The 13,888-nt window shown below is 43.7% G+C and overlaps 1 protein-coding gene across 6 annotated transcripts in view; it reads right to left on the bottom strand.

Moving 5' to 3' along the window:
* Positions 1-763: 763 nt before the first annotated feature.
* The window catches only part of LOC121704547 (RNA binding protein fox-1 homolog 3-like), a 414,719-nt gene continuing 401,594 nt past the window's right edge, over positions 764-13,888 (bottom strand). For 5 of the 6 annotated variants that reach the window (XM_042084841.1, XM_042084838.1, XM_042084837.1 and 2 more), the window contains 2 exons: positions 11,741-11,819; positions 8,683-9,131 (listed from right to left, as the gene is read on the bottom strand). In XM_042084841.1, coding sequence (XP_041940775.1) covers positions 9,087-9,131; positions 11,741-11,819 — 124 coding nt within the window. In that variant the 3' untranslated portion in view covers positions 8,683-9,086. Of the gene's footprint in view, positions 3,152-8,682; positions 9,132-11,740; positions 11,820-13,888 lie in introns of those variants that run through there. The other variant, XM_042084840.1, reaches the window with a different exon arrangement.

The following is a 13,888-nucleotide window of genomic DNA, read 5'->3' as shown; positions in this document are numbered from 1 at the left end:
TTGCATCTGCACTGTTGTAAGCTACCAGTTGAAAAGTAGTGAGTTCACTTTGAGACACCAGACACAACTGAAGTGCAATGAGGCCTTTGACTCAGAGGATGTGAACAGACCAAGCTATGTTGGAATGTCACTGATGGTGGCATGCTGCTTGCTTCAGAAATACGACCTCTGTTGTCATGTTAACGGTAGATAAAATGCAAAGAAGAATATCAAAAAATGTCTGACAATTATAGCTATTGCAAATATGTATCTGAGTGGTTTGTATTACATGTGAACGCCCTGTAGTGATATTGCTGACCATGAGCCAAGCAACATTCTGTGTGCATATGTGAAGGGGCGACTACCTACTGACTATGACTATCTATAACTAAGAGCTGTATTTGGAAAGTGTGGGGCATACTAAGCTAAGAGCGCAGTGTTTGAATGTGCTGGATAGAGCTAGCCTTTCGCAGGGTTTGGAAGCATAGGACGCAACTAACTGTTGCTAAGACGACAGCTTGGAAGTGTAGGGCATAGTTGAGCGCAACTAAGACAAATTGTGTGGAAGTGTCGGGCATATCTAAGAGGGGTGGGGGCCATAGCCGAAGCTGTGATCAAGCGAGCTTGTAAGTGCGGGGCACACCCAGCACACTTTAGGCGTCATCTCAGCTCTCTAGTGCGGCAGCATCTCCTCTCTAAACTAGGTCACATCAGTAGGCATCTCCCTCCTCCACAGCATCGCCGATGCCGCGCTTTCTCTTGATCAAAGACCTCGGAGTCTGTGTTAAATTCACACTTTGGATGGAGAGAGAGACAGAAAAAAAAAACGGAGGAAAAAAAAATCAATATTCATAAACTTTTGCATCTGACATCCGGAATACCTTGTTCTACTTAGCGAGCTTTTATGACTGATCCAATTTCGATGAAGTGTGTATGTGTGTGTGTCTGTGTGCATGTTACCACAGGGCAGGCTTAATAAAAAAGAGAAAGAATAAAGGGAAGAAAATTAGAAAGACGATTGACTTTCTGGGCTTCTTGCAATCTGGTGCTCGCAATCAGCTCTTAACAACTATGGACTGTGCCTGGTGTGGAGTGTCAACTGTCTCAACTGCTGTATATGTGTGTAAGTGTGTCTCTCTCTCTCTCTGTGTGTGTGTGTGTGTGTCAGGGAGAGAGACAGCACATATGTAGGTGAGCTCAAAAGAATTCACAAATAAAGTTGATGGGAGCTGTCATTGTGAGTGCACAGGTGGGGCTGTCTGGAGGAAGTAATTGGTTACGTGGGGCCTCAGTTACTGTCGAGGCCAAAGGAAAAAGGCAATTGCTTATATGCACCCCTGAAAAAACCATCCATAGATATGTATATATACAGAAACAAGTAGTGTCACATCTTTTCACATTTAAATACATTCAAGAACTGCTCAAAAAACACACGTTTACAGGGAACGCTCTCATAATAATTCAGGTTGTTACAGCAAATAAATCATGATAATACCTTTAAAAAATGTATTTTTTTGTTGTTCCTTTAAGTTTTTCTTTTTTCACAAATAATAACTCTAATCAGACAATATTGACCAAACAATAACAGTCCATTTGTAGCATTGACTTTTGAAACATCATTTGGTTAACAGTGTCTGTCTAATGTCCGTCAGAGTCTACAGTTCTCATGTCTGTTTGAATTATGGTTATTGGTGTCATGCGCTGTCTACTGAAGTCATTTAGCACTATCCTTGGTGTTTGACATCCGGACTGTCTGAGTGACACAAAGGCTTGGGCTTCGACCCTTGCAGGTAAGTGATCAAGCTCACAACCCCAAAAACCTGTTCATTCATTTCACCTCCGATTGGTCACTCAGACCACCCCCATTACAAAAAACAAAACAAAAACCAAACATAACCGTTCACCTGCCAACAGGAAGTGACAGGCTATGGCTCCTCCCCAAATAAGGAGTGGTGTCTGAAAAAAGACTGACCCCAGGAAGCTGACTGTTGACCGTTTGGCCCCTGTTCAGGGCAGAGAGGTGGAGACTGAGGGTGATCAAACTGGAAGTAGAGTTGTGACATCCATCGCAGCATGATGGGGACCAGTGGTCTGCCATGGAGGGAGACCCAGATTGACCCTGGTCCTCACCCCCGCACCCCCCCCCCCCCCCACCCCTTGGGTAGCCCTGACCCTGACCTCCCAATACAAAGTGGGATTGGGTGCGATGACACGGGCCAGGGGTGATATGGACGATGTGTGGCACTACTCTAAGGAAGTTGGATGAGTGAGAGCACAAGAAATCAACGACGAAAGAAAGGAAAAATTTCTGACATCCCAGAATAAGAAGGAAGTTGCCGTGGGAACCAACGGACCTCCGTGTGAGAGAGCACACACGCACACTGAGGGTGTTGGTTTGCTGCACCAGGATGCCGAGCTTTACAGTACTTCAATACTTGTATACACACTCATCCGTTAAACATTTGACATCACTGACATCACTCTAAGCAATCTATCTATCAATCTATCTATCTATCTTTGTGTCTGTCTTGGATGAGAGGGGCAGGGGATAGGGTGACAGAGAGAGAGAGTGAGAAAGAGAGAGAAAGAGAGAGGGCTAAGAGGGTCCCTCTTAATCCTGCAGATGAAAACATCAACAATCCAGGGTGATCTGTTCCATCTCCCCTTTACCCGTTAACATAAAAACATCTCTGTTCATATATTTATATACTGTTTTATACATATCATATTTTTCAACTGTTTTTTTAAAGCACAAAAAAGCATAGAAAAATAAAATGTTATTGTCATAATGAAGCGTGTTCCCTCTTGCTTTCTCCTTCTACCTCTTTCATTCACACTATATCACACGTTAATGTCTTATCTCTCTCTCTCTCTCTCTCTCTCTCTCTCTCTCTCGCTCTCTCTCTTTCTCAGTGTTGGTGGTCCCCTGGTGGAAACAAGTTTCTTCTTTCTTGTCAGGCTGCTGGCAGATTTTTTTTGTGTGTGGCCGCGGTTCCGCCTTTCTCTCTCTTCCTCCCCAAACTCAGTCTCTTCTTCTTCTTCTTCTTCTTCTTCTTCTTTTCTTCCTCCTCTCATTTAAAGCTAGTTCTCATTTTGCGTTTGTCACCTTCTTGTCATTTTTTTGTGTGTGATGTCCATCATTACTGAGCACAGCGTCCTTTCATGTTATTTACTAGAAAGGAAAAGGAGAAGAGAAAAAAGTTTAAGAAACACAACAATGCAGAGTCAGGCTTTTAGTTAGTAATGCTAGTGATACTTTCAAAGTGTTCTCACGTTAAGACCTTGTCATCCTATGCCACAGTACTGACAAAGGTTGTTTTTATTCCGACTCAAGATTTACTTTACAATCACTAAATAAATATAAAAATACATCTTCAAGCCATGACTCCTATTCCTTGAAAGCAAAGAATAGGGAGGCACATTATTTTATTTCAAGGCGGCGCTATAGAGGGATGTCAACACGGCTGCACAGTGGCAGAAGTGCAGTGCTGTTGCATTTGGCTTTTGAGAAACAGGGTCCTCTTTGCTCTTGCCAGTTTCATTGTATAGACTTGAAAGCAACAAGGAGATTGTGAGCGTGGGCCAAACCCAGGGCGACAGAGTGATCTGATCAGAGACAGAGAAAAAAGGCGCACACACACACACACACACACACACACACACACACACACACACACACACACACACTCTCACTCACACAGGAGTTCACTCAACTCTAAGCCTCATCATAGAGCAAAGGGAAGTAAGGGCAGAGGGAGAGAGAAAGAAAGAAAGAAAGAGAGAGAGAGAGGAGGAAGAGAATGAGAGAAAGAGCAGAGAGGGTGAGTGAGTGAGTGAGTGAGTGAAGGAGCGCGAGTGCTGGGGTGCTGTGGGACTCTTCATCATGACAGTCGCTCTAATTCAGAGAGATCCTCAGTGCGTCGCGGCCCCCTCAGATGAAAATAAAACCCAGCTTTAATTTTGACGTGGCTTTGTAGTGTTTCTTTCCCCTCCCCTCCTGCACACCTCCCCTGGAGAAATAAACAGGCAGCGCGATAGCATACTAATCCCAGCCCAATCGCATGGCTGTCTGTCTCCCTCTCTCCCTCTTTCTTTCTCTCTCTCTCTCTCTCTCTCTCTCTCCTGGTGCAGGAGAGGGTAGCTGAGGCTCTGGATCCTGTATGTGCTCTCCTTCTCCCTCTAACAGATGTCTCTCCACCACCACGGAGTGCGGCGGGGCCTAGCTCAGCGGAGAGAGTCATGGACTACAGCTCGCAGAGCAACAGGCCCACAGAGAAGTCCAGTTTTAGAACAAAACTGGACTGTGGTCCACTTCGTAGGAGAGCTCTTCAGACAAGGACTTGACAGAGAATGGAGAAGGCTAAGTGAGGTTTGGCGTCTGTCCCACAATATGGCAGGAAGATAAAGAGATGAGTGAAGTCATGTGCATGCGCACACACGCACACACAACACACACACACACACACACACACACACACACACACACACACACACACACACACACACACACACACGCACACACACACACACGCATGCATTCATAGCTAACTCACAGGTCACAATCTAGATTTATCAATGTCTTTAACAATGCTCTAGAGGAGTACAGCTTCACACATGTTGGTTCCATGTCACTAGAGAAGAATCAATTGTTTACAATTGATTACAAACTAATGATGATAGATTTTAGACAGGCATCTTTATCAAGCAGAATGTTTCATATTAATTCACATATTAAGTCTTAATTGAACACAGCTGCAGAGATCGTTATGAATGATGTGTATGAAAGATGGTTTACATCTGGTAGAGATCTGGAAAAGGACACCATTTGGGGAGGGAATTCTATAAATCACTATCCACTTTAGTTGTCCAATTTCATTAAAATCAAGGTATGGCAGATACAATTTGTTTCGTATAAGCAAATATGCAAATCATTTCAATACGCCTTTTCAGTGTAATGACAGATAAGTTGAGTAAAAATCATTGGAATTCTTTTGAAACATACTATGCATGCCATTTCTGAAGTGGACAATCAGACAATTTGTATAATAGTTTTATTCTGACACCCAAAACACCCAGAGATTATGGAGATATGTCACATATATTAACATTCAATTCAATTTGGAATGAACAGAATATAAGGGCAATATACACAGTACCAATAAAATATGTCAAATGAAAAAGTTACTTACACCTTCCAGACAAAACCAGATTAAGAAATTACAGTACATTTCATAGAACAATGTTAGCAGAATTGCAAATGCACAGATCAAACCACTTTTGATTTGGATATGATAACATATAAAACAGCTTGTTGTAGAGAATCTGAATATACTGTGTGTATATACATGTATATATATGTACAGGTTGTCATTTTTTGCATGTTTCTTCTTGCTTTAGTACAAATTAGGTGGACTAACACAGGGCTTTAGTCAGGGAATTCTGCTGCCAAATTCCATTTGAACTGCAGCTGCATTTGGCAGCTAAATTGCCTGTCTAAAGCTTAAGCAAGAAATACCTGCTTACCAGGGCTTTAGAAAGAGTTTATACCATTGGAAGATGAATTTCTTAAGTAGCAATATATATATATATATATATAGTCATGTTAATATGCAATGTCACGTTACATGTTAGTGAATAAAATGTGTACAGTAAGAGGAGAAAAGATTTCACAGTATGTATGCACCTCAGTTAGCATCTCATTTGGACATGAGGAGGAGGAGTTTTGCATGAAGGTCGGTCTAAATAAAGACACATGTCATACACAGTTGACCCTCTCTAGAGCAATACTCCACATGATGAACTAAACATCAACTAAACGTTTACCACACTTACAGTAACTATTGAGAAAGTCCCATGTCTATACTACATGTGATAGCCTTAGTAAACAGACAGTAGCCAAGTGTTAGAAATGATAGGAGGTGTACAGGCAGAAAGACAGACGCTGAGAAGAAGACCTAGCAACAAGGATGTGATCATATTGTTTTTGTTTTTTTATATTTTGTTCTGATGGTAAAACATGAACCAATACACTGTTCTGAGTGAACAGCTATCCACACGGTACTGTATTAATGTGCAGTGCCCATGTATAGTGAAATAGAGAGTAATAAAATGAAAGCTCCTACGCCTGCCTGGGGGAGTGGAGTTGCTGCATGACAGAGGGGAGGCAACTGTAACTTCAGTCTTCCCACTCAAGGATTCTCATGGAAGACAAGCAACAGATATGTGGCTTCATCACTGAAGCATAAACAGAAGACCTACTGCATAAAGCAACTAATCGAATCCAAAGCAACTAAACAATCTAACCATCTCCTGCAGCATCCAAACCTTGAGGACAGCAGTACAGCATTTTCAGTGGAGGACGAGCCGACAGAACTGCGGCTGTTTGCAGGAAACTGGAAGCTAACCCCCCCCATCTCAAGGGAACAGGACCGTTGCTTAGGGGAACGCTTCAAACCTGTCAGAAGTAACCAAGGTTCCAGTCTGGACTAATTACTCTAGAACGCCGCTCCAAGCGTTGTGCATAAGTCTGTCTGACATCCAGATCAAACAGGCGCGTTTGAGCAAATAGAGGCAACCTTTTAAAGTGCAGCTGGCACCGACACTAATTATGAAGTCACTGTCTCCAGTAAATTTTCCACATGAAGAGGGAAGTTGTGAGATTGGAGAGAAGAGCAAGAGACGTTGGAGTAACAGCTGCAGCCGCTGGCATCATTAGGAGATGGAACGCAAAGAGAAAACGCCGAGAACTCAAAGAGAATGAGCTTTCTTTTGACCATACAGGAGAATTTACTTGAAACTCCCTCTCCCTGTTTTTCTGCGAAGCTCTTTCTCTGTCTTGCTCTTGCTCTCGGTCCCTCACTGCCATTCGGGGAGTGCTGGTTTGAATAAAACTGAGCTAGCTAAAGGAAGTTTGCAACAGTTGGACTTTATTCTGCGGGGGGCTTTTAAGTGGGAGCAGCCGTCTCTTTAAAACCCTGCCACTGCTGCACCCTGCCACAGCACAATAAAGTGGACAAGAAGGGCTGTGCCACTCAAAATTAATGAGCTAACGCTCACCGCAAACGCACACATAGAAACACACACACACACATACACAAACTCTCCCTAGAAAACTCAAGTAAACACGAAATGCTGGCTAGAGTATATGTTCTATTAAAACATGGGTAAAATGTTGTCTGAGGACTTTCGATCCAGAATCTTTGTAGACTATGAGGCAGTCAGACAGACACATTTCAATATGATACAGTAACTTATACTGTGATTCGTGCTACAGTTTCGCACACTGACTGATAAGTAGTAAGAAATAAGCCTTTCACCTCTGGCAAAATGCATCTTTAAGTAATATTCTTGGGCCTGACATTAGATGGTAATCAGTACCAAAAAATTAAATGTGTTTACATGTTTGTCTGCTCCTATCTGATTCTCACAGAGAGAATGTGGACCTGACATCTGGCAGGGGGGGGGCTTAATGCGCACAGGGATGGACTCTTTATCTGGCTAAGGGAAAAGAGCTGATTTGCTGAGCAGTTTTCTCCATATCGATTAGACTCAAGAATGAATTAGTCTGTTACCGACACTACCCCCACCCCCCACTGGGCCCTTGTAGCTCCGTATTGATTGACTTTCCTGTACTTATCCTTACGTCTCTGTTCAGATAAAAAAAAAAAAATACAACTCTCCATTGCCACCAAAGTCTGCACTTTCCCAGAATTTAGAGTGTAAACCCGTATTTCGGACCTGAGAAAGGAGACCAGACAAGAACCGAAGGGGAAGTTATGTTAAGTGAATAAATAAATGAAGATCTTTCTCCTGAGCCCTATTTGCATAGACACAGGGCTGCTTCCCTGGACTAGACTGAAGCCTTGGTCAGAACTAAATGGCGCTTACAGTGGAATCCTTACAGAAAATGGATTCAGTCTGAAAGTCAGCCAGTTGAGTTGAGTTGAGCACCAGACTTGCTTGAGGTGATCAGAGAGTTATTTCACTTGAAGTCGGGGCCAACATTTAACTGGCTCATTCGTAAATGAATGCCATCAGAACTGGTGCTCAGTGGCAAACTGGACATGTTACAGCAATAAACCAGTCTGGCTGATATTAAGACCATAACACATTTAAATGTTTCAACCACTTCACAGAGATGAAACATCCGACTGTTCCTTTGGGTTATCCTGAGGTAGGACAGCTATATCATTTGTGCATGACTGAAAAGCGGTTACTCCTGAAAACTTGCTAAATAGATGCATAAACTTAAGACCATGAGTTTCCATGAACCACACAATAGGGTTCAACGCCTCCTGCTGTTTTACAATGACATGCATGTAACCCAACATGTCAATTAATACAGATACAAGTCAGGACACGAGGGGGAGTATAATGCCTCAAAGCACCCTAGAGTCAATAACACAGCCTGCCCTCAGTGATCAATGAGGGGGGAGCAGGGAGGAACACTGCCTTTGATAGTATCATGGTATGGAGCTTTTCTTCTCTGCAGTGGGAGAGGGGCTAACCTTAAAGCGCGTAAATTAGCTTAGTGTTGGTGATGGAGACTAGGATATAGTGTAACAACAAACTGATATTCGATTTGGCTCAGACTGATGCTCATTGCTTCTTGAAAAGGAAGGAGCAATGATGGAGAAGAATTGTGCATATTTACTCACTGTATTAAAAAAAACTAAACAAAAAAACAAATCAACACTGGTAACACAGAGTAAGGTGTCCACAAGTATGGGGACGTTTATATACAGTCCCTCCAAACCCATCAGTAACACGTCACATTACATGAAGTAAGAACAGACATTTGAAAAGACAGGAGAAAAAGAAAAGAAAAAAAAAATCAGTAGTGAAATCAATCAACAGACAAACATCTGACATCTGGACACAAAGAGGAAAATCATTTAGGCAAGGGGTGAGGGGACAGGGTCAGCCCTCTGATCTGGAAGCTTTAGTCTGAATCAGTACTCCACGCAGGATGAGCTGTTTATACAGTAGCTTGTTTGATTGTTTTTATTTATTTGTTCTTGAGAGTGTTTTTTTGTTTGTTTTGTTTTTGTTTGGTTGTTGTAGTCTGGGTAATGTCTTTGTGTTTCTTTTTCTCTCTCTTTGTCTCTTTAGTAGGGAGTGAAGCGACTGTACCCTCCTCTGTAAAGGCTAGCCTGCAACATCAAAGATGAAAAAGGACCAATCAGTGTTAGGGTGACCGCTCCCATGCAGCTTTTTTCCTCTCCCTCTGCAAAGTTCCTTCCCTTGACACGACGCCGCTTTTGCTTGACAATTTGGCCATTTTGGTGAGTGTGTGTGTGTGCTTGCGCTATTAAGTTTTCGTTTTTTTTTTTTACATTTTAAAATGCTACGGTTGCCTTCAAAATTTTAAGCAGAACACCTAATAGTGGTGTAAATATTCATTTGAATCTGAACTTTATCTGATATGCAAATCACTTCCATTTTATAAAAGAACACCTACTGTATCCTGTGCTCTTTTCCTCCTAACTGCAGGGCCAGATTCACTCATGGAAGTGTTCATTCTAGCGTCTCGGCCTCATTATGAGCCCTGCTCGTCCTGCGTGCTCAGTGGCGCTCTGTTCTGGGACGTGTCCCTCCAGGACAGCTTCTCAAGTCGTCAGTGTGCAGTCGGAGTTTTGGGGGCTGAGGCAAAGCGGTTCAAAGGAGCGCAACGATCGTTACCTTTCAAGTCAGAAACTCGGGGTGGGGGGACACACCTGACTGGCACTGCGCTGCACTGCACCATGCCATGCCACGCCACGCCACACCACACCACACCACGCCACACCACACCACGCCACACCAGGGTGGAGGGCTAACTTCACTACTACATGCTTCCTGAGGGCAGTGCACACAACCATACAGTCTGAGAAACATGCACACACACAGCTACACACAGACACACACACACACACACACACACTAATGCACATACCAAACACAGATGCATACATTCCCACACATACATACATGCATGTACACACACTTCCTCTCCCTCTCTCTGTCTCTTTCGGGCTCTCTCTGTCTCACACACACACACGCACTCGCACACACACACACACACACACACGCATAGACACACACACACACACACACACACACACACACACACACACACACACACACACATTCCCCGGGTCCAACCTCTGCTCTGTTTCTTTTGGCTACTTTCCAAAGGCAAGGCCCGGAAACCTTCAAAGGCTAATTATCTCTAATTTTAGGGAACCCTCTTGCTTATGTGCAACTTTCATCAGCGTGGAACCCAATTTGTAATTTCAGCACGCTGCAAATCTGCAAAGAGAATTTTACGCAACCTCGGAGGAACTAATTATTGAATGGCTTTTAAATGCAAAAAAGCACCCTCCTCTCTTCCTCTCTCTTCCTCTCTCTCGCCCTCTCCTCTGCCTCTGCTCTGTCTGTCTTTTCTATCCTCTCTCCACCCCTATCCTCTGCTTCTTCCAAGCCATTAATCAAATATGATTAAAGAATTAGAAACCAAATGATTTTCCCACCTCAACAACTCTCACTATGTTTGACAGTACTTTATACACTGGGTACAAAACATTCTGAAGAACCTAGATGATTTCCTCCACTACCTGGTTAAGCAGTACTGAGGGAGGATATAACCCCCCCTGCGCCCCCACCACACACACACACACACACACACACACACACACACTAAGGCACAGACACACACACGTTTTGAGTTTTTGAGGCCAATTGTGTCAGTCTTGTAATGTGGATCAGCGCGAGAGAGTGTGAGACGAGGGAAGGAAGTTTGGAGGAGCAGAGGAAAGCATCAAAATGCACAAGCACAGCTGTTAATTAGGTTAAAATGAAGGCTTATAAAACGAAATCATAAAAATGACTGTCTTAATTAATGAAAGCTTTTAGCTAGCAGCTGCACCGGGGAACTGTTTCTCTTTCTCCTTTTTAAATACAGCTTTGTTGTTGCTCTTTGTTTTTGAGGACAAAAAAGAAAAAGAAAACGCATGCATGCCGGAAAATGTTAAATATTTGAGTTGCTAACCTAACAGAGAGAGTGATAGTCAAATTCAAACTTATGGGGGAAGGAAGAGGGTGAGACATACTCTATCCCTTCTTTCTTCCATCATCCCTTTCTTTTTCTTTCTCTCTCTCTCTCTCTCTCTCTCTCTCCGCTTTCATGTCCCACGGCACACTGCTGCATGCGGTTAACAGTTGTTCATAACAGAGGCAGAATGGAGTCCCCTCCCATGCTCTCCAAAGTAAAGAGAAAATAAAACAAAAGTCAGAGAACAGATTTCTCTTTCTTTTGGTCAAAAAGTAAATACTTTTTTCCACTGATTTTGACTTTTCATCTTTGATGTAAAGCTGCAAACGCTAGCTAAAAACAAACATTAACCAACTGACTTGATTCTTTTAAGTAGGTGTGAGGGTGCTCACAGTGGGAAACTGTTTGTGCGAGGGAGGATGTGATTAGTTGTGTGTCAGCAAAAGCCATCTAACACATAAAATCAGTTTAGAGTCTGTGGTGGAAGTCATTTTGGGATAGCAAATGCCCAGTCAGTATATAAACTTCGATCCAACATCATATCAGTGCTATTGCGTTGCCACTAGATGGAGTGAATGAGCAAAATGTCTCTCTTTTGGAAGGACTGTACTGTGCTCCTATGTAAGGCACAGATTTCCGAACATTTGTATATTTGTGTGTGTGTGTGTATGTGTGTGTGTGTGTGTGCGCGTGCGACTGCAGCAGGGTGCAGAGGGATAGGTCACTCACCATGGTCCCCACGCTGTAGGTGGTGGCCGGGCCGATCGTGTGGTGGTACGGGTCCGGCGTTGCATAGACTCTGCCATAGCTGCAACGGAGTTGAAAGAGAGAGAGAGAGAGAGAGAGAGAGAGAGGGAGAGAGGGAGGGAGGGAGAGGGAGAGACTGAGTTGGCTTGAACACTTGAGCGTATACAGTAATACTGAGAATGGTGCTGAATGCACACAGCACCTTAATTGCACATGAAAGGCTTTGGGTTTTCACCTTTTTGTAGCCTTGGCATAAGCCTCCTTTTTTTACGCCCCCCCTCTGGTTCTCTATCACTCGCTCTCTCTCCTGTCACGAACTGTACAACTCTGGAATTGTCCAGGCTTTTTTACACCAGGTGTTCAAAGGTTTAGGTGCTATTTGCGCTGAATTGAATTACTCTGTTTTATTGTCTCCTTGATTAGGTGGTGGGTCTCTCTGGAGGTGAACCCAGGAGGGAGGGAGAGGGAAGGAGAAATAGAGGGGGTGAGGGAGGACATAACCCCCCCCTCCCCCCAAGCCCCCCAGCCGTTGTTTACTTGGGCTGCACAGAGGGCTCACGCCCTGGCTTTTCATTGTTGGTGGTTTGGAACTAATCCCTTCAATTTCCCTCAGAGACAGGACAAGATGTGTCCTCCCTCCTGCCCGTCTTTTCATTTATTTATTTATTTACTGCTCCTCAGTTATTCCTCTATTTACTTCAGCCCCCCTCCCCCTCCCTCCTCTGTCCGTCTCTCTCTTCCTCCGACGCTCGCTTGCAAATGAGGGTCTGTGAGGAGCAGATAACACACTCCAAGCCAAGGACTGAGGGCACCAAATCAAGCAGGAATACGGAAAAAAGGGAATCCGGAGAGAGGAGAGAGAGAGAGAGAGAGAAGGAAGGTGGGGTGGGGTGGGGGGAGGAAAATGTCATTTTCCCCAGAAAAGAAAAAGAGAGACAAGAGACATGGGGCAAAGGCTTTCTCCTGAGCAAGGGCATCCAGGCGCTTGCAGGGGAGACCCAGCGCACTCGGCCCACTGGGGGTTATGGGGAAGGAGGCACGGGAGAGAGCAAGGAGGCTCTGGGAGGCCATGGAGGACGGTTAAGGGAAGAGGAGATGGAAGAGTCCTTGCCGACTGGGAAAGTCACAGAGGCAGCCTCTTTCACTTCAGTGGGTGTAACCAAATGCCAAAAATGTCCACTCAGAAAAGAAACAAAATGGCACCCTGCCTGCCTTGGCATTATATTAAGAGACGGCTGAAGATTCTCATTCCCAAATTATTTGTTTCATTAAGTACACAGACAAACCCTAAATGCTGGCAGAGAATGGCATGTGCTTTATGTACGTGACTAATAGACTGATTTGGTGTTTATGTGTTGTGTTTTTGTGTACAGCTGGCACACATCTATGGGCAAAAGTCCAAAAGCCTTTTAAAGAACTAAACATGTAATTACAGCACTAATTACTGACTATGATAACTCTAGATTTTAGACTTGGAGGACATCACTATTCTTAACGTTGGAATGAAATTCAATTTCTCTCACAGGGCATGTAGAAAGTACAGCTGTACTCGAAACCTTTCTCTTAGGTCCAATGGACCTAACTTTACCCTCTATCTCATAAGGATAAAGCTACGACATATCTGGTGAAATCTGAAGGCAAACACATTGGCTTGGATTGATCTATACCTTGAGAAAAAGTGGAAAAAAATCTTGGAAAAGCAAAAAGCTAAACCCAAATCCAACTACACTGAATTACATAAGGATGAACAGGCAGAAATACACACAGAAGCCAAATAGAAATGAAATCAGTGGATCAGTGGAGGTAAAAAAGCCAATCTCCAACATGTATTTATCTGCATTTATCTTTAATTTATTTATTCATTTGTGTCCCTTCTGGAGCACAAAGCCAGTGTGTAAGAGGCATGTCTGATAAATGGGACCTTATCGTTATGATCTCTGAGCCTCTCAGACAGTGTGTGTGCATTATCACTCCTGACACACTCACACCCTCACAGATTAGATCCCACCTCTACCTCCACCCTTCCCCACCACTCTATCCACAGTCTGTTGTGGCCTCCAGACCATTCTTTTACCTCCACACCATTCTATAACCTCCACAGCTATAACAGCATTGGGTACATGTCTTATC

The sequence above is a fragment of the Alosa sapidissima genome, chromosome 3 (assembly GCF_018492685.1).
Source record: "Alosa sapidissima isolate fAloSap1 chromosome 3, fAloSap1.pri, whole genome shotgun sequence".
NCBI classification, from domain to species: Eukaryota; Metazoa; Chordata; class Actinopteri; order Clupeiformes; family Clupeidae; genus Alosa; species Alosa sapidissima.
The sequence above is the reverse complement of the archived record's forward strand: the minus strand, read 5'-3'. Positions and strand labels throughout refer to the sequence as shown.